This window comes from Pipistrellus hanaki (assembly GCF_964339955.1).
Source record: "Pipistrellus hanaki genome assembly, chromosome: 4".
In the NCBI taxonomy this organism is placed as follows: domain Eukaryota; kingdom Metazoa; phylum Chordata; class Mammalia; order Chiroptera; family Vespertilionidae; genus Pipistrellus; species Pipistrellus hanaki.
In genome coordinates this window covers 7,091,840-7,115,551 of record NC_140506.1, presented here as the reverse complement: position 1 = coordinate 7,115,551, position 23,712 = coordinate 7,091,840, and the positions used below count along the sequence as shown (strand labels likewise).

The 23,712-nt window shown below is 45.2% G+C and overlaps 2 protein-coding genes across 3 annotated transcripts; one reads left to right on the top strand and one right to left on the bottom strand.

The window, feature by feature from the left end:
* Positions 1 to 4,970: 4,970 nt before the first annotated feature.
* On the bottom strand, positions 4,971 to 13,797 carry CARD6 (caspase recruitment domain family member 6). Of its 2 annotated transcripts, none has more exons than XM_084880562.1 (3): positions 13,213 to 13,797; positions 11,188 to 11,712; positions 4,971 to 8,081 (listed from the first exon to the last, which is right to left on the bottom strand). In XM_084880562.1, the coding sequence occupies exons 1-3, from the start codon at positions 13,493 to 13,495 to the stop codon at positions 5,536 to 5,538; spliced, it is 3,354 nt and encodes a 1,117-aa protein (XP_084736688.1). In that variant the 5' UTR covers positions 13,496 to 13,797; the 3' UTR covers positions 4,971 to 5,535. The 2 variants fall into 2 exon arrangements, with proteins under 2 accessions (XP_084736688.1, XP_084736687.1); XM_084880561.1 differs by having other exon boundaries at positions 11,188 to 11,754; positions 13,213 to 13,794.
* A 4,333-nt stretch (positions 13,798 to 18,130) lies between these two features.
* RPL37 (ribosomal protein L37) lies at positions 18,131 to 21,326 on the top strand. The gene is made up of 4 exons (XM_084882057.1): positions 18,131 to 18,235; positions 18,939 to 19,074; positions 19,252 to 19,336; positions 20,725 to 21,326. Exons 1-4 carry the CDS (start codon positions 18,233 to 18,235, stop codon positions 20,792 to 20,794), a joined length of 294 nt encoding a protein of 97 aa, XP_084738183.1. The 5' UTR covers positions 18,131 to 18,232; the 3' UTR covers positions 20,795 to 21,326.
* The last annotated feature ends 2,386 nt before the right edge of the window (positions 21,327 to 23,712 follow it).

The following is a 23,712-nucleotide window of genomic DNA, read 5'->3' as shown; positions in this document are numbered from 1 at the left end:
AAGTAAAACCCTGCACTGTACAAACTCTTGGAATATTTGTTAAAAGAAAATCTTGGAAAAAGTGAAGAGCAGCCAAAGACACGTAACTGGAAACTTCTTAAAGGGAAATTTTTTTATAAAATTAATGAAGGGTACTAATTATGTTTCATTAGTATACAATGTGCTTTAAAGGGAGACAGTCAAGGTTCAAGTCTTAGGCAAGTTGCTTAGTGACCTTGATCCTCTTGCTTCCTTATCCAAAAAGAAGGAAATAGTATTAACTAACTTAGAGGGTTGTTTCATAAAATGTATCCAAAGAAAGCAGTTTGCTCTGTGCCTGAGCTATAGTAAGCTTAGTTCAATAAATGTGAGCTATTGTGCAAAAGACTAGAAACAACCCGAATACTCACCAATCGTGGACTGGTTAAGTCAATTATAGTATGCACATTAAAATGGAATATTATACAGTTCTAAAACATTGAAGTTTTCTATGGGTTGATATGAAAAGATTTGCAAAATACACTTTTGCGGGGGCGGGGGTGGGTGTGGACGACTGTTTCTCTGTTTTCCATGTCCATCTCCATCACGGAAAAGGAAACAGTCAGGTTCCTGAATGGAGGAGCTGGGGATTAAGAAATTAAAGAATTAAAGAGACCAAGAGGCAGAAATACATTCATCAAGCTGGGCGCTAGGTGGGCACCATCCTCTCTGATGGAGAGGCAGCAAGCAGCTGAGCCACGCAGCAGGTTTATTTTATAGGGTCAAAGGAGCTTATTTGCATTCTTAACTAAGCTCTAGCATTTCTCGATTTACATATCTAGACCCGCTCCTGCTGACACCTGGACAAAGGTAAGTCAGAAACTTAATAACACCTCCAGCCCTCTTGGGGACAGGGACTCTGCCAGTGCCTCGGGCTCAACTGACAATTTAAAGGATGTTCATGTGCCTTCCCAGGAGGCCCTCTACACACTTTTAATGAGAAAAAAGAAAGCTAACTTACCATTCTGTAGCTTTCTGCTTTACTCAAAGGTAAAATTCAAAATTATCCCATTTAAATGTGTTAGCTCTATTATTTTATTGCTCAAGTGCAACAGAATAAGCATCCTAAAGATTCTCTGGCCTATGCTTGCTTGTTCATTCATTCGTTTGGAGGGACTGGGGTATATTGTGAGCATCTGCAAGAACAGATCTCACTGAAGGCTTCATGGGCGCCAGGTGGTCTAGGTGCAAGGGAGACTGGGTGATTCATAGATCGTCACTCTAACACAGTTCCTAGATTTTTATGTGACCATGTTTCCAAATGTACGTTCTTTCCAAGTGCGCATATACTAAAAGAGCACTAATTGCATGCATTTAAATACTCATGAAGATGTGTTAAGTTATCCATACTCATAAGAGATCAGCTTCACTCTCCTTGTGTGGGCCTGCTTCTTAGGAGAAAATGTGACTTGCTGGAAAGAGCATCAGGCAAATCTTGTCTCAAATCCAGGCTTTACCATTTACTATCTACATTATTCTTTTAAGCCTCAACTTTCTTTCTTTCTTTTTCTTTTTTAAAAAATATATTTTATTGATTTTTTTACAGAGAGGAAGGGAGAGAGATAGAGAGTTAGAAACATCGATGAGAGAGAGTCATTGATCAGCTGCCTCCTGCACGTTCCCTACCGGGGATGTGCCCACAACCAAGGTACATGCCCCTGACCAGAATCGAACCCGGGACCTGCAGGCTGACACTCTATACCCTGAGCCAAACCGGTTTTGGCTAGCCTCAACTTTCTTAAAATAAAAATAATGAGGTAGAAGAAGGTAAAGGGGGGACAAATGGTGATGAAAGGAGACTTGACTTTGGGTGGTGAACACACAATACAGTGTACAGATGATGTGCTGTAGAATTGTGCACCTGCAATCTATTTAATGTTATTCACCAATGTCACCAAAAAAATTAATAAAAATTAAAATTTAAAAATATAATAAAGTTTGAAGTTTAAAAAAAAGCCATTTACTTTCCATGACTCAATAGTGCCATCTAGTGACCATGCAGACACTTGATGAACAAGAAGCATTCCATCAAATTAAAACAGAAAAAACAAATTTTATTTTTATAGTGTAAAACAAACAAAAAAATAAGACCTTTCTATGGGGTTTATGAAATCCAAAATATATAGAATTAATCTTGAATACATATAGGTCTCCACAATCTCCACACCCTTTTTATTAGATAGTATGCTGCTATGAACATTCATATAAGGTTTTTGTATAGAGATATCTCAATTATTTTGAGAATATAGCTCTTTGCTTAACACTTTGAGGAACTATACCAAATTATTTTCAAAATCAGCTGCGCCATTTAATATTTCCACTAAGAGTGCACAAGAACTTTAATTTCTCCACATCCTCTCTGATACGTCTCGCTGTCCATCTTTTTAATTATAGCCATCAGAGAAGGTGCGAAGACATATCTCATTGTGGCTTTGATTTTCATTCTTCTAATAATAATCTTGAGCATCTTTTCATGTGCCTTTTGTCTATTTCATTCATACAATGGAATCCGTTATAAGAGGACTTCCACACTCTCATTGTGCACCCACCCACCTAGCAGCATCTGCACCCCAACACTCCGCCTTACCCTTTGTCACCATAGGTGACCTCAAAGCACTGAGGCCAACTGCTCCCCTTGTAACCGGCTGCTGTCCTGTCCACTCACAGTTGGAACCTGAAGAGCCAGCCTTCATCACCCTGACAAGCTCTGCTGAGAAACAGCCCTGCACACGGGCTTCTCCACTCCTTCACGACTGGGCCTTGCATGATGGGCTGATTGTGTGACCCCCACTCCAGCAGAAATAGCTAAATGTTTCCCCAGACGCTCTGCATTTGGGCCCATAGTGGGAGCTCAGAGCATTTTTGCAGAATGAATAATATTCCTAGACACAGCCCCAGATCCCAGGTGCATGCATTTCCAAGCCTCTCAGAAAAAGCTTTACCTCGCGTTTGATTCATCAGATTTATCTGATGAATGCCCCGATAAAATACAATAAAGTATATTGATCGGGTCTATTTCAGGAAAGAAAGACAGCTTATTATGCTTTCGAACCCAACAGGTTCACCTTATGCTGAGAGGACTTTTTTCACTCCCAAACCCACTAACTATTATGCTGAGTGATGGGCCCCTTCTGATTAAAAAGAGAGAGGGGGGAAAAAAGGCAAAATTGACCCTCTGCTCACCCTAAGTCCCTCCGACAAAAATATTAAATATATGGTGCTGCTATAATTCAAATGGGTTTCTAAAGCATTTTCTATTCCATCTGACAGCAGCCTTCAAAAGATATATGAGGAGAATGCCGCCGATGAATTAAGGTCCTGGGACGGAGAAGCTGTTAAGCTTGATCCTTCTGGCTGGACTTAGCACAGGGGAGCAGGTCTCATGGTCAGGCCCACATGATGCATTTCAGACTTCTCATGTGCCCCAGCCTCTGTTTTCTGGGGGGTTTTTTTGTTTTTTTTGTTTTTGTTTTTTTTTGCTTTTTTTTCACTCCTCTTTCAACCAAGAAAATCCCCCATGCCAGTTTTCATGCACTTATTCGGGGCACATTTACCAGATACCGTTACCCCAAAGATTAATCTGTCATGAGGCCTGAAAGGATAGCGCTAACTCTTCAAGGACAGGAGTAAAACTGGACGGCCCAGGTGGCACCCAGGATGCCCCCATGGAGTGGAGTCCACCTGACTGAGCGGAGTGAGACCATCCTCCCTGTGACTGGCCATGAGGGGGATCATTGTACTTCAGCTCCAGGCCCAGATAACCAGCCTTAGGACCAGTGGCATGGAATAATGACCTGCCCTGGTGCTGGCCAATCAATCAGTGGGTCGTAATTCAAGGGTCCATAGTCAAGGTAGAAGTTTTGGGGTTCAGTACCCCCTGAAAGAACACACCTGGAAAACTGCTGAATGTTCTATTGAGATCTTTCCCTGGGACCTTCCCTAAAATTTCTGCCCTTAAAACCCTTAGGATGGAGGACCCAACACACTCTCCCTCCTGGGACCAGGCCTGTGCCTTTCCTTTTCCCTCCCCTTCACACCCGTCTTCCCCTCCCCCTCATTCCTACCTCCTACCACCCAGCCCACCAGGCACGTTACCATTAGCTTCTAAGGGCCCTTTCTTTACCTCTAGAACTTGTTTCCTAAGCCAGTTTCTTCTAGGAATTACTTTTTCTACCTCTGTAACTTACCCAATAAATGTTCTCTTAAAAAAAAAAAGTTGTATATTTTTACACATATACATCTTTGCATACATTAACAGGAATATATGTAGAATGAATTCATAAAATAAATTTACTGGACCAAAAGTTACAGGTATTTTATTTTATTTTTATTCATGCAGTCAAATTGCCTTCCCAAAGGACTGTACTAGCTTATGCTCCCACCAACAATGGAAATGCTTTTATACCCAACACCTCTATTAACATTAAATTCAAAAACTGTCATTGGAAGAGTTTGAAATTAATGGCCCAAGGTGGCTGCTAAATTACTTGTAATGTTTAACCATGTATGTTTGTCTCTACCTTCTACAAACAAAAATAGCTGGCCTCTGAATACATTTGAAATCAATAAGTAATAATAATAATTACTCCAACATTAAAAAACTTAAGTATATAGCCCTAGCCTGTTTGGCTCTGTGGATAAAGTGTCAGTCCCGGGTTTTATTTCAGTCAAGGGCATGTACCTTGGTTGCAGGTCCCCTGGCAGCCAATTGATGTGTCTCTCACATTGATGTCTCTCTCTGTCTTTCCCTCTCCTTTCCACTCCCTCTAAAAATCAATGAAAAAATATCCTCAGGTGAGGATTAACAAAAAACAAACCAAAAAAAAAACTTACTGGTAAGTATACATTTTAAGCTGAAATCACGAGGTTAATGTATTAGATCTTCTAAGATTAAGCCCAATTATCTTACCTATCACAAATATTTAAAATAATGAAACATGCACAGATCACTATTAAAGTTAATGAAAAATAATTTTATTGGTTGATAGTTCATTATTTCTATACATAAGGGTCAAATGAGAGTTTCATCATCTAAGCAAATTCACCACAAGCAAATTGATTATCCTAAACAAACAGGATTACCTGGTTAGTGCCTGATATTAAACCAAAAATTTTGACCAAGACACTCTGGAACAGCCAAAATCTAAGGCAATTTCATTTTAGATACTGAGGCAGCCCGAGCCATAGTTTATGATCTCTTTACAATTGGAGACTCCAAGCCCATTCTTTCTCAAGTGGGGCTGCCTCATAAACCCATTCCCTGGATTCAGGTTATATATTATCTAAGACTCAAGGCTGGATTCAACTAATTTATTTACCACTTTATTCTATTCTTAATTCTTTTCATATTTCCCCTCTTTCTTAGGGACACAATTCTTACAATTAGGCTGTGCATATCTCCTGTTGTGTGTCATGCTAATGGTAGTAGTCTCTTACCATCACTTCTTTAGGGTATTATCCTGTGATTGGAATGGCCTGCGTAAAGGATACATTTCACAGGTCTCTGGAGTAAGCACTTTAATGCTTCCCTCCCCTCTTGGGCCCTGCTCTCGAGTAGGATGCCTTAGCCTGTGACGCACTGGTTCCTGATGACTTGGGTTGAGTAGGTCTGGGCTGAGAAGGCCTAGCATGGGAGGGCTTAGGCTGAGTGGGTCTGGATTGAGAGCATCTAGGTTGGGAGGGCTGGGGCTGAGTGGGTCTGGATTGAGAGCATCTAGCTTGGGAGGGCTGAGGCTGAGTGGGTCTGGATGGGGAGCATCTAGCTTGGGAGGGCTGAGGCTGAGTGGGTCTGGATGGGGAGCATCTAGCTTGGGAGGGCTGGGGCTGAGTGGGTCTGGATGGGGAGCATCTAGCTTGGGAGGGCTGAGGCTGAGTGGGTCTGGATGGGGAGCATCTAGCTTGGGAGGGCTGGGGCTGAGTGGGTCTGGATGGGGAGCATCTAGCTTGGGAGGGCTGGGGCTGAGTGGGTCTGGATGGGAAGCATCTAGCTTGGGCGGGCTGGGGCTGAGTGGGCTTTGTTTGGGTCGGTTTGGGTTGAGAAGCCATAGGTTGGAAGGGTCTGGCCTGGGAATGCTTGCCCTGGGATGGCGTGGGCTGACGGAACAAAGAGTTGGGTAAAAATCTGTTAGATGTAGGATGGGATCCCATTCGGCCAGCTGGATTTGAAGGCCCAGCTGGTGTCTTTAGCTTGAATCCCTGCTGAAAAGCGGGTCTTAAGGGTCTGTGTATGACCCCTGCTGGCTGAAAGTTTCGAGGGTGAGGAGTCACAGTGTGGGGTGATGTTCTCATCTGTTTCTCAGTGGCCTCGGGCGGCTGTGTTCCCCGGGCGTGGGCCTGCCTAGGCGGTGGCTTCCCAGCTGGTCCTGCTGGCTGTGCGTGGAAGTGACCTCCCGGGGTCTGCGGTCTGCCAAGCCACGTCTTCACATGCCGCCAAATGGGTCTTGGGGGTCTCCCCCATAGTCCAACCATGTGACGGCCCCGAGCAGGTCTCGAAAATTTCATAAAACTTCCAGGTGGACAAAATCTCTGGGGTTGGAAGTACTGAACCCCAAAACTTCTGCCTTGACCATGGACCCTGGAATTATGAAAGGGTGGCGGACGGAACCACTTGGACTTCTGCTCTGACCCAAGGTGGAAGCCTGCAACCCTAGGGCCTCTCACAGGAGCATGGTTCAGGTGGCCTCCAATTCTGACTGGGAACGGACAGAGGTTGTGCACATAAGGCACGAACACTGGGGCGAGGTGGACATTCTGGAGAGCCTGGGTGACCTCGCCTTCGGCGCCAGGCTCTCTCGCAGGCACCTCCGCGGGGCTTTCAGACGAGCTCTCCGGCTGACTGTGTCTTCGTTGCCCCTCCTCTTCAACTGTCCCAGCCAGGTTGTCACCAGGGGAAACTTGAATTCCTTGAACGTTCTCAAAGTCTTGGTCTACCTGGATCCCCAACTCCCTGGCCAGGGAGGCCATGTCCTCCACAGACACCCGTCGGAGTGACGAGGCCATCACCTCTTGGAGGGCAGTCCGGAGGCCCCGCCAGTTCCGCCCTTCCTCCCCAGCTTCCTCCTCCTCCTCCTCCCAAAACAGTAGCTGTGATGGCTTCAACTTCAGAATCGTCTGGAAAATCTGCGCCTCTTCACTCTCCCTGGCCTGGGGACTGAGGATAAAGTAGCATCTTCCGATGGCGTCTTCTCCTAGAAACGTGAGCAGGTCCCACTCCTTCTCACCCAGGCAGTCCGTGAAAAAAAACACAGCTGAGGAAACTTCCACCAAGAAACCAAACTGTGTCCAGACACTTTCTAGATCGCCATGAAGGTTGGCCACAGCAGCAGGCTCTGGGAAAAGGGGAGGGTTTCCCCTGAGACGGTCACTCTCGGGAAAGCGCCACGCCATTTCCACCAGGCCATCCGAGATCTGCCGGGGAAGCACGGGGACAGGCAAATCGTGATGGAGGAAGACTTTGTGCAGTTGGGGTTGGGCAGGGCTGAGCAGTGCGTTGAGGATTCTGGACTTGGAGAAGCTACAGTCTCCTAGACGCACAAAAGAGATGACGGGCATCTTTGCGCGAGCCAGAGACCTCTCGGTTTCCCCCGCGGGCCCTTCTGAAGGCAGTGCTGGCTGCCCCTTCAAGATGCCCTTCATGGCGCCCAGCATTAAGATGCTTTTGTTGTTCTCCGCATCTGGCAGGAGCAGAGGAAGGGCAAACCCGCATTGATACATGCTTGACATGACAGCCCGCTGCAGAGAGCTGTCTGAACACAGCAGGGAGGCACAGAGCACGTCCAGGGGGTTCATGGCTGGTGTGTCCCTCATTTCCAGATCCTCCACTCCGGATGGCGATGCCCCTCTGCCATCCTCGCCCAGAACCTCGTGTCTCAGGATGGAATCTCTGGCCGTCACATCCAGTGCTAGAACTTTCACCAGGTAATTCCAGGCCAGGTCTCCCGGAGTCTCGGGTGTCCACTTACATCCTCGGTCTAAGGAGAACTGTTGAACAAAATCCGGCAGGAGCTTTCTGCTCCTATCCAAGTTCAAACAGGACAGGACGTCTTTAAACACCTTTTTTCTTTCTGTGGGAGAGAAGACACTCCATGAATGTCACTTTCAAATGTAAAATCTAAGTAATGCTTTTTTTAAAAAAATATATTTTATTGATTTTGTACAGAGAGGAAGGGAGAGAGATAGAGAGTTAGAAACATCGATGAGAGAGAGTTATCGATCAGCTGCCTCTTGCACACCCCCTACTGGGGATATGCCCGCAACCAAGGTACATGCCCTTGACCAGAATTAAACCCGGGACCCTTCAGTCCCCAAGCCGAAGCTCTATCCACTGAGCCAAACCGGTTCCGGCAAGTCTAAGTAATTCTATTTTCACTGTAAAAGATGAAACAACTCTACCAATTTAGGTAAGTTCCTTCTAAGAGGCGTCCATATGTTTGCATCCCACCCTTTTCCTATGCATGTCCATAAGCATGCCTGGGTATATAGAAATACCTAGTTTGGTTTAATGGATGCTAGCTTATTTTCACATAAATGATATTATACTAAACAAATGATTCTACAACCTGTTTTCACTTAATGGTATTTCTTACAAAATCTCCCCAGTCAGTATATATAGAGATCTAATTAATTCATTTTAGCTGATCCATCATAGTTCAAGGTTTGGAAATTTTTTGGCTAATGTGTATATGCAGAAAATGAAAACCTTGTTAGTGTTTCATTATACACATGTATGAGGAATTCTCTGGTATTGATTCCTTTCTCAAGTGCATCTCTTGCTAAAGTTTGGAGAAAAGGAAGATGCCATTGCCATTTAGGTTTTCTCCAAATGTCCATGTTGCACCTAATTTCTCCTGGTCTCCCATTTCCTAATGTACCCTCTAGCTACTTCTAGGGAACAGAGAGATAGTGCTTAGTAGAGAAAGAAGATCTGATCGCGTTTTTTTGCTCCTGGTGGATGGCAAATTAACATAAGCTTCTCGAATCCGGAATCCCGTAAAAAAAAAAAAAAAAAAAAAACCTTAGAAGAAACAATAGAAGTGAGAGAAAAGTATACATTTTAAGAATTAACCAAAGTAACTCTAAAAAAATCCTTGGGCTGTCTGAAAGTTGCCCAAGATTTCCAGCAAACCAGCAAAGCTAGAAACAGGTTTTCTCTGCAGCCTTTAGAAGGAACCAACACTGCCGAAGCCGGTTTGGCTCAGTGGATAGAGCATCAGCCTGCGGACTGAAGGGTCCCAGGTTCGATTCCGATCAAGGGCATGTACCTTGGTTGTGGGCACATCCCCAGTTGGAGGTGTGCAGGAGGCAGCTGATCGATGTTTCTCTCTCATCAATGTTTCTATCTCTCTCTCTCTCTTCCTCCCAGTAAAAAATCAATAAAATATATTTTGAAAGAAAGAAAGAAAGAAAGAAAGAAAGAAAGAAAGAAAGAAAGAAAGAAAGAAAGAAAGAGAACCAAGGCTGTGGACACCTTGATTTCAGACTTCTAGCCTCCAAACTGTTGAGACAATACATTTCTGTTGTTTATTGTCCAATCTCCCCAATTGGTGGCACCTCCTTAGGCAGTCCTGGCGGACGAATACCAGGTGTGGTGAGAAGGAAATATTGTAACTCTTTCCCCTCCCAGAACTGGATTCGGAATCCCCCCGGGATTTGGACAGAATGGGAGGTGGTAGTCATCTCTCCCTTCTCTACTCAGAACTTGGTGATGCCTATTTCCTTAGGCAAGATCTCCCCAAAGAGAGCATTTGTCATATTTTGAAATTTCAAAAAGCTGTGGCACATTTACACAATGGAATAGTTCTGGGCCATAAAAAAAGGAAATCTTGCCTTTTGTGGATGGACCCAGAGAGTGTTATGCTAAGTGAAATCAGCCAGTCAGAGAAAGACAAACACCATGTGATTTTACTTATATGTGAAATCTGATGAACAAAATAAACTGACAAACAAAATAGAAACAGACTCATAGAAGAGAAAGCTATCAGAGGGCATGGGGTAGAGGGTCAGGGTGAAAAAAATAAAGGGATTAAGGGGAGAAAAAAGAAACCTCATAGACCCAGACAACAGCATGGTGATTACCAGAGGGAAAGAGGGCTGGGGAGCTAGGAGAGGGCACAGGGGGATAGATGTGACGGAAGGAAACTTGACTTGGGGTGGGGAACACACTACAACATACAGATGATATAGAACTGTACACTTGACACTTATATAGTATTATTAAACAATGTCACTCCAATAAATTCAATAAAATAAATAAATTTTTTTTAAAAAGAAAAAATATTCTAATTGAAGATGCCAGTATAGTTTCCCAAGATGGCAATATATGGACTGGATTAGCCAAGTAACAGTATATTGTGAATTTATCCATTCATCAGAAACTCCTCTCCTGTTTTCACTTCAATCATTAGGCCCATCATTACCATATCCATTTGTTACAGAGACATTAAAATGACTAAGGAGACTTAATTTAAGGAATAGAAGGTAGCAGCTAAAATGAGTGTCTAGCAGCCCTAGCCGTTTTGGCTCAGTGGATAGAGCATCAGCCTGCCGACTGAAGGGTTCCAGGTTCAGTTCTGGTCAAGGGCATATGCCCGGGTTGTGGGCTTGATCCCCAGTAGGGAGTGTGCAGGAGGCAGCAGGTCAATGACTTTCTGTCATCATTGATGTTTCTATCTCTCTCTCCCTCTCCCTTCCTCTCTGAAATCAATAAAAATATATTTAAAGCAATAAAAAATAAATACAATAAAATGAGTGTCTAGCAACTCTTACATGTGTGACAGAGGAGAACTGGTGAACTCTTACTTCCCTTCTAAGAGAGGCCCATATGTTTGCTTCCCACCCTTTTCCTATGCACGTCCATAAGCATGCATGGAGGTATAGAAATACCTAGTTAAGCTTAATGGATGCTAGTTCATTTTCACATAAATGATGTTGTGGAGATATCAGAAAGCTACAGCTGCCTTCAGTGTTTACTTTGGCTTATCCTGTCCAACATTTCCTAGGTGCTGGGTCTCCCTCCCTGTCAACTCCACCTACGGACAGTCCAGGCTAGAGAGGTACAGGGAAGGCTGCTCTACGGCTGACATCTGGTGCCGTCCCACATCCTGTCTCTCCATTCTGCCACGGCAACCTAAAAACATGTTGTTGCCTAACGATCACAAGTCATTCCCATACCTTCCATACTTTCTTCCTCCTCCTCCTCCTCCTCCAACAGCATGCCTGGTTCTGAGTCACCGTAACTCTGCTCGTCACCAGAGAACTCCGCGGTTTCTGAATACACAGGGTCCTCTTCCCCACCGTAGACAAGGTACTCTGGGTCGTCATCACCTTCTTCTTCCCCATTGCTCTCTGCATCTTCAGAGAATACAGCCGAAGCTAGGTACTCCTCTTCTCCTAAGTATAAAGACTCATCGGGCTCATCGTATCTCTGTTGGTCCTGTGAATAATCGATAGTTCCTGAAACTTCAGACTCGACACTCTCCTCTGAAGGTGGCATCGTGGCTGCTGGTGGGTTGTACGCCTTCTCGTTTTCCCCTGAGGACCACGCCGTCTCGCCATAACTACTTTCCGTATCTATGAGCATCCCAGAGGTGTCCACCTCCTCCAGGTGTTCTTTCTTTTTAAAGGACACTGTGATCTCAGAACTCTCCAGCTGTTCCTTTCCCGGGGAAAATAGGTCTTCCGAATTCTTGCTTACCCCTGGAGATTGAGGAGATTCTATATTTTCATGTTTTAAAAACTCTGAAAAGAAAGAAAGTTATGGGGTTTTTCACTTTGTTTTCTAAATTAACAAAAAGAAGTTTTCTATTGTGTTTCTGAGCTCTCAGAGCATTATCTCTCTTCTTTATGGCACTGGAGGATAGGAATACCTGTCCCTTCCAACATAGATGGCAATAAGTCAACTGTCAGACCTGCTTTTCCCGCTGGAAAAAAAAAAAAAATCAGAACACACTCCTCCTGCCTTGCTCAAAATTCCAAGTCTTGCCAAAACCGGTTTGGCTCAGTGGATAGAGCGTCGGCCTGCGGACTGTAGGGTCTTGGGTTCAATTCCGGTCAAGGGCATGTACCTTGGTTGCGGGCACACCCCCAGAAAGGGGTGTGCAGGAGGCAGCAGATATATGCTTCTCTCTCATTGATGTTTCTGGCTCTCTATCCCTCTCCCTTCCTCTCTGTAAAAAATCAGTAAAATATATATATTTTAAAAAATTCCAAGTCTTTCACAGAAAACTCAAGCATTAAATGAACAAAACAAAATTTGAATCTTATGAACAGCGCTAACTTGTGGATTTACTGTGACCCAAACCAGTTCAGAACTCCTAGGGCCCTTGGTAATGAAGTCTGATCCTAATCATTTCTAATCAGGAAGCAGAGTGCTCTAATTTAGGAATTGTAAATCCTAGAAATAAATAGTAAGGTCTATTTCTTTAAGCAAATGGGTTTTGTCACACATTAGGGACCATTAACATAAACCTTTTTTTTTTTTTTTTTTTTTAACCTGTGACTGCACCTGTGTGATGCCTCTTAAAGTGATCTTCAACAGGCCTTAGGTCCCATAAAAGGAGCTACACCAGCCCCTGGCGGTAACCTACGGAATTCCTAACCAATCCATTCCAGAAGGACGGCTTCCTCATTTAATTATCTCTGCACATTGAAAAATTTGGGTTGGAATTACTTAGAACACGAGGGTTCCCCAGAAAAAAAGAAAGTGACTGACCTACTACATAAGGGATTATTTTCCCAATTTCCCTGCATTTTCCAAATGGTTATACAAGGTGAGGGAGGCAGGCAGTGGTTTGGGGATTGCTTATGTTCAGGAATTCCTTTACTACACAAAAAAATCCCTGTAGTCTCTTTCCAGCTGTGAGTATTTGGAGATGTCTATTATAACAATGAGGAGTCTATACCGGCACTAAAACCACTGCAAATTTTGGACACAGTTTAAAGAAAAAATGATCAATCCCCTAAACTGATAAGAGACATTGTCCCCTGCTTTTTAACTGCTGGCCACTTCCTCTTTATTATATTTCAGTGAAAAATTATCCCTGGGAGAAAGACAAATAAAAATAAAAGGTGATCAGTTTCTTTTTTCTTTTCTTTTTCCAGGAAATTTGCCTCACCCCTTTCACAACCATCCCCACCTCCCCCCGCCCCCCCTCCCACCAAAAAAAAAAAGTGTAGAAATTCAACAATTCAACTTACCATGCCTTAAGCCCCAAGTGGTCGATGACTCTGGAAAAGTACTACATAAACATTTGAGGAAATGCTGACAACTGTCTTCTCCCTTTTTCTGCACCAAAATCAACAGCTTCCGACTCTTCCTCAGGGGGTCTGGAATGCGCTCCAGGGCCTCATACTCGTCCTCGGAAATCAGCCTCCGAGAGGTTAATGAATCCAGGATCGAGTCCAGGTCTTGCTGGAGGATTTCCAGCAACTTTTTTCGTTCTCTTTCTATAACCTCGGAGGGAGCCCTCCCGGCAGCCATAGCTCCAGCTTTCTCTAGAGCAGGAACTGGATTGCCCAAGCCTTCCCAATGATCACAAGTTGAGGCGGGTCCCTGCAGCTAATCATTGCCACATGCTCCGGAGGAAGGTCAGCTCCTGAGGGAGGGCAGCACAGGGGCAGCCCCAGGGGAGGAGGGCGAGCTGGTCCCTAAATCTGCTCCGGCCAAAGAGGAAACAGCGCCAGGAAAGGTGACAGGAGAGGCTGAGCTGCAGACAAGGAAGTGCAAACAGGGCAGAGCAGAGGGGAACAGGCTGGATTGGCTAATGACTACACATCTCACTGCACAAAACAGAGAAAACAAAAGGGTGAGCAGCCTCAGAGAGAAGGAAGACAAGTCTGATTACTATTGATACGGAAGTTTTGGACTGGACACACAGTGTTCCCCAGGCAGGGTGGCTCCCAGGCCTCTTGGTCCCTTGGAGTTGACATGCAGGTAGCAGCCAATCAATGATTCTCTCTCATCATTGATGTTTCTCTCTACCTCCCCTTCTCCCTTCCTCTCTCTGAAATCAATAAACATGTCTTTGAAAATACTTTTTAAAGGATCAAACTGAAATGTCTGTGTACTTATCCTCAGAACAAGCAATAAAATCTCAAGAAAGAAAAATAATTTTTTAAAAAGAGGATTAGCCAAAACCAGTTTGGCTCAGTGAATAGAGCATCACCCTGCGGACTGAAAGGTCCCGGGTTCGATTCTGGTCAAGGGCATGTACCTTGATTGTGGGCACATCCCCAGTAGGGGGTGTGCAGGAGGCAGCTGATCAATGATTCTCTCTCATCGATGTTTCTAACTCTCTATCCCTCTGTCTTCCTCTCTATAAAAAATCAATAAAATGTATTTGTAAAAATAAATAAATAAATAAAAAGAGGATTAATTCTATTTGGCAAAGATTAAATAAGTCAATGCCACCTCCAGTTGGAGGAGCAGATACAAACAAGGAAAGGCAGTGGGAGAATCCAGTCCTGAGCCCTCCCAGCCCATCTTGGGGAGGGGGGGGTGGTGGTATTTATCTGCTCTTTCCATCAGTGACTCAATCTCAGCATGACTAGGCCCCAGGGTCAACTTCTCTGAGAAGTCTCTCCCTGTCTTTTTTTTTAAATACATATTTTTACTAATTTCAGAGAGGAATTGTTTCAGACTGATGCTCAAAAATGTATGTACAATGTCTGCATTACAAAACTCTTTACAACAGAAAATTGAAAGTAACCAAAAATTTCCATAAATTGTGGAATACATGTTGATACATGAACAATGAAACACCAAAAAGTGGTTAAAAAGATGAAGTAATGCCGAAACCGGTTTGGCTCAGTGGATAGAGGGTCGGCCTGCGGACTGAAGGGTCCCAGGTTTGATTCCAGTCAAGGGCACGTACATTGGTTGCGGGCACATCCCTGGTGGGGAGTGTGCAGGAGGCAGCTGATCGATGTTTCTCTCTCATAGATGTGTCTGGCTCTCTATCCCTCTCCCTTCCTCTCTGTAAAAAAATCAATAATATATATGTGTATATATATATATATAATATATATATACATATATATATTATATATATATAAAAGATGAAGTAAACCTGTACATATGGACAAGCAGTGATACCCAGGATATATTGTTACAGAAAATAAGTCCTAGACCCCATTTTTGTTTAAAAATTAATGTGTATAGTGTACACATGTGCATATAGATATATTTAAAAGGACACAGCTACGAAAGATACCCAATTGTAACATTGGTGTATGATTACAGAGGGGGTCAAATTTTCTACTTTAAAAATTACTACATAATAATTTTTTGTTTTTAGTAGCAGACTTTGATTTTTAAAACCCATTTAATTGGCCTTTATTTACGGTGATGCAGTTCATGAGAACCTGAAAACGTCACACGGTTATCTGATCCTAAATTCCTAGTCAGGCCACGGTGGATGGTCATGCCCAAGCATGTCACTTTTTAGTAAAAGGTTTATCTTTGCTTCTTTTCCCAGCACCTAGAAAAGAGCCTGATACAATAGTTATGTAAAAACATTCAAACCTGTAAATAATTTTTGTGAGTTTAGTTGAGCCAAACTGTCAACAATTGCTGGAAAGCAGATTCCCAATGGATTGGGACAAAGCTCCGGAGAAGGGCGGTTTTTCACCTTGTTTTATACACTACAATCAAAAGAGGAGGTTAGTGGGTTACATGAAATCCACTGGTGATAAGATTAGGGAGATGGGCCCTAACCCCTTTGGCTCAGTGGATACAGCGTTGGCCTGTGGACTCAAGGGTCCCAGGTTCAATTCCAGTGAAAAGTATGTACCTTGTTTGCAGGCACATCCCCAGAAAGGGGTGTGCAGGAAGCAGCTGATTGATGTTTCTTTCTCATCAATGTTTCTAACTCTCCCTCTCCCTTCTTCTCTGTAAAAAATCAATAAAATGTATATTTTTTAAAGATTAGGGAGATGGGGAAAAGCAAAGGTGGGAAGCCTAGGTTTGGCTCAGTAAATAGAACTTAGACTTGTCAGCCTCCTGGATTGAAGGGCCCCTGGCTTGATTCCAGTCAAGGTCACATGCCTAGGTTTTGGACTCACCCCCAATAGGGGGCGTGCAGGAGGCAGCCAATCAATGATTCTCATCATTGATGTTTTTATCTCTCTCGCTCCCCCTTCCTCTCTGAAATCAATACAAATATATTTTTAAAAAAATAAGTAAGCCCTAACTGGTTTGGCTCAGTGGATAGAATGTCAGCCTTCAGACTGAAGGGTTCCAGGTTTGATTCCAGTCAAGGGCATGTACCTTGGTTGCAGGCACATCCTCGTGGGGAATGTGCAGGAGGCAGCTGATTGATGTTTCTAACTCTGTATCCCTCTCCCTTCCTCTCTGTAAAAAAATCAATTATATATATATATTATATAATTGATTTTTATAATATATATATATATAATGATAAGACACATAATTCTTTTACTCAGGTGAGAACTGGATAGTTAACAGTCAATAATTAACAGGATAATAACAATGAAGGAATTCAAAGTCTCAGTCCCTGCACCCAGGTGCACTGGATTGTGCCCTGTGGACTCAGGAAAAAGGGAAGTTACAAGTTACCTGACATTTCATAGGTATGTTATCTTAGCTGCAAAAAGACCAGAAGCTCAGGTAAGGTAGAAAATGACCTTGTCAGGAAAAATTCTGGCCTAGGACATGACTACCCACTATAACTGCTTTTACAGTTTTAATTTCAGACCACCCTTTGTGGTTACTTTAAGTCGTTAAGTTTGCAAGACTGCCATGCAGGCCTTCCCTGAGCTTGTCAGGTTAGCATGTGGCTCTCCCTCCCTCTCCCTCTCCCGCTCCAGTAATTAGGCTGAGCTAATCAACTGTTCCCCTGTCCAAATTAAACCTGATTCCTAGAGTTCATCTTGTTCTGATAGCGGTTAAGTCTCCTTTGCTGATACTTCACATAGGGCAGGTACAGGGTTCCTGGTTTGCTTTAGAAGGCACATTCTATGGTTATTTGGGATCGTTTTTCCCTGTGATTTTTAAATGTTTGGACGGTTTATACCGTTTTTGCGAGGCTTGGGGCTTTGTTGGATAAGAGGTTACAACCGGATTCATGCTTAAGGAGGTCTGGGAACCACCAATTAGAAACTATTTGGAAAGCATTTCTTCAGTACAGACTTCCAGACACAAATAACAATGAACGACTCGGATTCTTCAGGTCGGGGCCAGGAAACCACACTTCGGATGCGCTTGTGGCCCGGCCCACGTGGCTCCGTGGCTGAGCCTCCACCTGTGAACCGGGAGGTCCTGGTTGGATTCCCGGGGTGTGGGCTGGATCTCCAACGTGGGGAGCGCAGGAGGAAGCTGATCCATGATTCTCTTTTCATTGATGTTTCTATTTTTTCTCCCCCTCTCCTTTTCTCTTTGCGAAATAAAGCACATTAAAAAAAATCCAGGGCCGAAACCGGTTTGGCTCAGTGGATAGAGTGTCAGTCTGCGGAATGAAAGGCCCCGGGTTCGATTCCGGTTGGGGACATGTACCTTGATTGCGGGCACATCTCCAGTAGGGGGTGTGCAAGAGGCAGCTGATAGATGATTGTCTCACATCGATGTTTCTAACTCTCTATCCTTCTCTTCCTCTCTGTAAAAAAAATCAATAAAATATATATTTTTTTAAATCCAAGTATGATTCCTGGGCACAATGAAACTCGGAAACAAAATCGTGCCCTGAAACGACTGGTTATAAAACACGCGATTTGCTTGGGTTTTCAGATTCTGAGCCTCGATCCACGCAGTGACCTCAACTCAGGTCCGGGGAGCAATGGGGGGAACCCGGCTTCTCCGCATCGGCGTCCCAGTCCAACGACGCGGGGAGCCCCGGAGGGCCAGCGTCACACCCCAGCTTCCCCCGCAGCTCGGCCGGGAACCCGCGATGAGGTCTCGGCCAGGAACCCGCGATGAGGTCTCCGCTCTGACAAATACCGGCGAAGGCCCAGGAGCCTGTCCCGCAGCAGAAGGAGAAGGAGGAGCCCATTTCTGGCCCCGCCCGCCTGCCGGGAGCTAAACTCCTATTGGCCCCGTCTGGCTCCGGAACCTCCTTTCGACCCCCAGCTCACCGCGGCGACGGACACTTGAGAACGATGCACCGTGCCCGCCGGAAGTACTTCCCAGGGCGGAAGCTTCCCTGCGCGATATAGCGGAAGTGCCGTCTCTTCCGGCCTCTTTGGTCTCGGCGGCAGAAGCAAGATGGTGAGTTGTTTGCAAGGGCTGGTTGTAATCGCCTTCCATCCTCGTCCCCCGCGCCTCGCTCCTCGCTCTCCGTGGGGATCCTGGCGAGTTCCCGATGAGGGCGGCGGGTGGACAGGAGAGAGACACGCTGCGGCCCTCACGAGCCAGAAGAATGTCTCCTGATTGTGCGTGGGGGGCCGAGCCTGTAGTCGTGGACTGGAGCCGCTCTAGGTCCCTGGCTGCGATCCGAGCTTTGGGGGCCCGCACCGCCCTGCGCTCGGATGGGCACTGAAGGAAGGCGCGGCTTGGTTTGGAATGTGTGGCTCCGTAAGCAAAGGACTTAGTTGGTGGTGGCGGACGGACCCCCGAAGTTTGGGGGTGAGGGTAGGAGGAAAAACACATTCCGCCTCCCCTTCCCCCCACCCTCCAATGTGGCAGATTTCAGGACACAGCAACTCTTGCGGAAAGCTTGAGATGACGTGTAAGGCCGGTAGTGACTTTTTTTTTCTTTCAGTTTAAAGTTTTTATTGATAAAACTTTGGTCCAGTTATTGTTCTTCCCCACCAGCCGACCCATGTCCGGTAGTGATTTCTGGTTGAGCCTTTAAGGACTTAAAAATCCCAAACTCTGCCCGCGGCTCCGGCCCTCCGGACTGTCTCAGATCCTCTAGTTTCTGGGCCCGACGTGACTAGTGGCTGAGCTGTCTGCCCCCCTCCGTTTGCAGACGAAGGGGACGTCATCGTTCGGCAAGCGCCGCAACAAGACGCACACGCTGTGCCGCCGCTGCGGCTCCAAGGCCTACCACCTGCAGAAGTCCACCTGCGGCAAGTGCGGCTACCCCGCCAAGCGCAAGAGGAAGTGTGAGTGCGGGTGGTGGGGGGCGGCACGGGGGGCCCCCGGGAAGAGGTGCGGATGGTACGCCCGTGAAGCTGATGTGAAAGCCACGGGAGGCTCTGTCTGGCCTGTATTGGCCGGCGATGTGGGCCAGGGGTCCGGGCAGAGGCACGCAGGCCCCTTACCCGCCCTTTGTGTTTCAGACAACTGGAGTGCCAAGGCCAAACGACGAAACACCACCGGGACCGGCCGCATGAGGCACCTGAAGATCGTGTACCGCAGATTCAGGTACGGCTCCGTGGGCTGTGTGAGCTTGGGCGGGCACCGTCTCATTCGTGTAGGGGTGTAACAGGAGGATGTCCTGATGAGGGGGGTTATTAGGACCTTCGGATCCATGGAACCTAGGTTTTATTAATCTTTAAGTAAGCTGTAGTAGGAGTTGTAAACGTGTAGGGATGTGATAGTATTTATTGGTAATGCCTACCTCGCACATTCTTGCCGAAGTTTGTCATGGCAGAGGTGTGTGAATGAGGTCTGGAGTCCCGCTTTGGGCAAGTCCGCTGTAGAAAACAGTTGCTGTTGCGGCTATACAGAGAGAAATTTTCAGTCTTTGAAAGGCAGGCTTTAAAAGTTCGTTAGGAATGCAGGGGTTTCAGCCCCAGCCTAGACTTGCAAATGGCATTGTGACAGTAGGTTTTTAAACATTAACTGGTGGAAGGGCTCAGCTGAGGTGATTCCTTGTTGTGCACAGCTGCCCTGTGCAATGGAAGATTTTAGCAGAATCCTTGGCTTTTCTACCCACCCAGCTCCGTGTTTCCTAATTTCAAAAGATTGGGAAGCAGGGGCTGTTAGCTGTGGCTGTCCTGTGCTGAGGTGATCTTTAATTTGCACAGTGGTGTGGACTTGTCCAGTGGTCTGCTGGTGCCATGCAGGGGTTAAGAGCACGAACTGAAGCCAGTCTTGACCCTTTCTGTGCCTCAATTCACAAATCTTAAAGGCGGATAACAGCACACTTTCCTTGGAGTAAGTGTGAATAGTGAATGAGTTAAAACCATGGTCGGCAAACTGCAGCTCACAAACCACATGTGTCTCTATGGCCCCTTGAGTGTCTCTTCCACAAAATACCACAGCCTGGGCGAGTCTATTTTGAAGAAGTGGCGTTAGAAGTTAAAAAAATTGGGCTCTCAAAAGAAATTTCCGTCATTGTACTGTTGATATCTGGCTCTGTTGACTAATGAGTTTGCCGACCACTGAGTTAGAATGGGGAGCATTGTCCAGCAGTTTAGGAAACACCTGCACTTGCCGTGCCATTGTGCTTCCTTGGCTAAGGGAAGGTAGTTAACGTCTGCCTCAGCATAGGGATCCGTTTTCACAATACCTGGGTCTCTTACCAGGTGTGGGGAAATACCAGTCCAGTGCTCAGCACAACCAAATATGTTGCTGAGTTTACTTTTCAAGTGCAGTTAACTATGTCCCTGAAGTAGGTACCTAGAAGCAGGATGTAAATAAACTGGGAGCTTATCAGTGATGTTGTACAAATAAATGTCTGAACATATGAATTACATTGATTTCAGCATGTGACTGAGATAAGCTCATTTAAAATTTGTTTTAGCAAAAAATAAGATGTATGCATGGTGTGGCTGAGGTGTAACGTTCTTGTTTTTAACTTGGTGCAGGCATGGATTCCGTGAAGGAACAACACCCAAACCCAAGAGGGCAGCTGTGGCTGCATCCAGTTCATCTTAAGGATTTTGATCAGTCGCGCAATAAATCTCGGTTTTAAAAAATACCCGGTGTGCTAAGGTATTCTCAGTAGGCTTGTGGTGTTAATGGACTATATTGGCGTGGGACAACTTACTGTCAGGTGGACTTGTTTGGTGGTGGCTTGGGAGGAATAACTTGTGTGCTGGGTTGCCATGCTGCAGAAGAGGAGAACCAAGAGGTCACAGTTCAACTACTGGTGAAGGCACGTGGGTGAGTTTGGACTGGATCCCCACTGTGAGACTCAATTATTATTGATGTTCCTATCTCCCTCTGAAATCAATAGAAATACTTTTTTAAAAAAGAATATAGCAAGGTAGCCGAGACCGGTTTGGCTCAGTGGTAGAGCTTCGGTCTGCGGACTGAAAGGTCCCAGGTTCGATTCCAGTCAAGGGCATGTACCTGAGTTGTGGGCACATCCCCAGTAGGGGGTGTGCAAGAGGCAGCTGGTCAATGTTTCTCATCTCTATATCTCTCCCTTCCTCTCTAAAAAAATCAATAAAATATATATTTTTTTAAAAAAGAATGTAGTAAGATAAAGTTATACAGTTTATGTGGCTTCTGGATATTTCACATGTTCAGAGTAAAAGCATAAATTCCTTTTAGCAAACCAACATTTGCTTGCAACAGGGTAATGATTTTAGGGAGTGGTCAGTCCTATGCAATAGGGCTTAGAGTACCAGTGAGACTTGAAGGCTAGGGGGTCAGATGAATTTTATTATTATGTTGTGGGTTTTTATTTTAAAGAGAGGGAGAGGGGTAGAGAGATAGAAATAGCCATGAAAGAGGAACATCATCGATCCACTGCCTCCTGCATGACCCCTACTGGGGATTGAACCTGCAACCTGGGCATGTTCCCTGATAAGGAATACAACCATCTACCTCTTGTTTGCTTGGCACTTAACATTGTAGACTTTGGTTTAAGTGAAAAACTAAAGGGACCTGCAAGGTGTGAGATTCCCTAGGGCCATATACAAATGCGGTGGATTGAGGAGGAAGGAAAGCCAAGTACAAACTTAATGTAGACTAAAGGCACTGATAAATTGATCCCTGGTAGAACTTTATTATCCTTCAACCTGGTGATCAAGTGTTTTTCTGTGTTAAAGTGCTCCGGAATGTTTTGCCATGCTTTCCCAGTTTGGTGGCTTATTGCCAGAGTTTGGAAATGAGATAACTGTTGGACTGCTGAGTGAGGACAGAAGATTACACAGCACAAGTGTTGGAACAGTCACCATAAAATAGTGACTGAACTGCTGTCTAACTTCTCGTTTAGGATAGCATCCTACCTAACCTGCCTTCAGTGGGTTCTTGGGTTCTTTACTGGCTCACCAGCGTGGTCTTTACGGCGCTCTCGCATGCTTTCCCAAGACATTAATTCCTGCCCTCTTCCTGCTTTTCCCTCAGCTTATGTTCACTTGTATAGAAGCCCCTGCTGAGGGGAATCTACCGTATTTTTCGGACCATAAGACGCACCGGACCATAAGACAGATGCACCAGTTTTTAGAGAAGGGAAATGGAGAAAAAAAGATTCTGAAACAAATAGTGTCCTAAAATATTTTATGTGCATTAAAACCCAACATCACAGTCATAAACACATGTAATCAACCCTGTAAACAGCAGCATTTAGAGCCATTATTAACAAATACAGTCAGCAAAAGACAAAATGTACTGTAAAACACAATAACGAGAGACTTCAGTAATAAATTAGAATAAAGTTGATTTATGGTAAAGGTTCTGCTGAGATCTACAGTACGCCTACCCAGTAGTCAAGCACAGCAACAGAGGGCGGAGAGGAATGATTGGGGGAATAGACGCGGCATTCTTCCGGGCACGGAGTATGGGCCAGCAAGGGGTACAGGCAATGATTACGGTTTGGATTACGCAGTTACCATACACCGCACCTGGGCTGACATGGAGATATGGCTGCAGGGAGGGCATGGAGGCTGACTACCATACATGGGAACTCCTCTACCACTCGGGGTTTACAGAGCAGGGCAGACACTCTGGGCACGGAGGAATGGACAGTGGCTACAGCAAGCACACAGAGCCGGGCAAGTAAAAAAACTTTTTAAAGTATATGTGTAGGCTATATTTGGACCATAAGACGCAGGGACTTTTCCCCCCCACTTCTGGGGGAAAAAAGTGCGTCTTATGGTCCGAAAAATACGGTACATTGGGCTGCCTCCCAATAAATGAAATGGTATTTTGGCTTGCTGAACCGAAATCTGACTTGCTCTCAGATCTTTCTGAAGTTCCAGTATTACTAATGGCTGATAACTCAGTAATGGAGGGGCCCATTAAGATAGGTAGCACTCAGTATGTAGTAAGTGGTATTGGTAGTTCTCTGAGGCAAGAAAAGCCCCATTCTGATGTTAGATTTAACATGGCTTTGCAAATAGATACCTAGCAAATGTAAAAAGTATTTGCCTTACAAAATATCTAATGATTTTAACTCCTGAGTTATGTAGAGAAAATAAGTCCTTTCAGGGGAAGATTCAAAGTAAAAAAACACACAAAAAAACACAAAACTGAAAAAACAGGGTATTGGAGAAAGGGCTAGCTTCCTCAAGTTGGGGCAGGTGGTAGACTTGACTGAGGAGGTAGCAAATCTACTTGGTGACAAATGGTGTTTCAGAAACAGCCACCTTGGGCAAACTGGAGGAAGAGAGTTGGCTGTGTGTCATGTGGCTCAGCCACCTCGGAGTAGAGATTAGATGAAAACTGATTATGGTCCCTATGTCCCAGGGGAGCAGCCCTCAGAGGTAAGCAGCTTCTCCAGGGCAGACAGACAGGAAGTGGGAGGCCCAGAGGGAAGTGCTGTCCAATTAGGGATGGCTCTGGAGAGCACTGGGAACCGCTGGGAGGAGGCACAGCATGGCACTGTGCTTTTAGGGTTGCCAGAG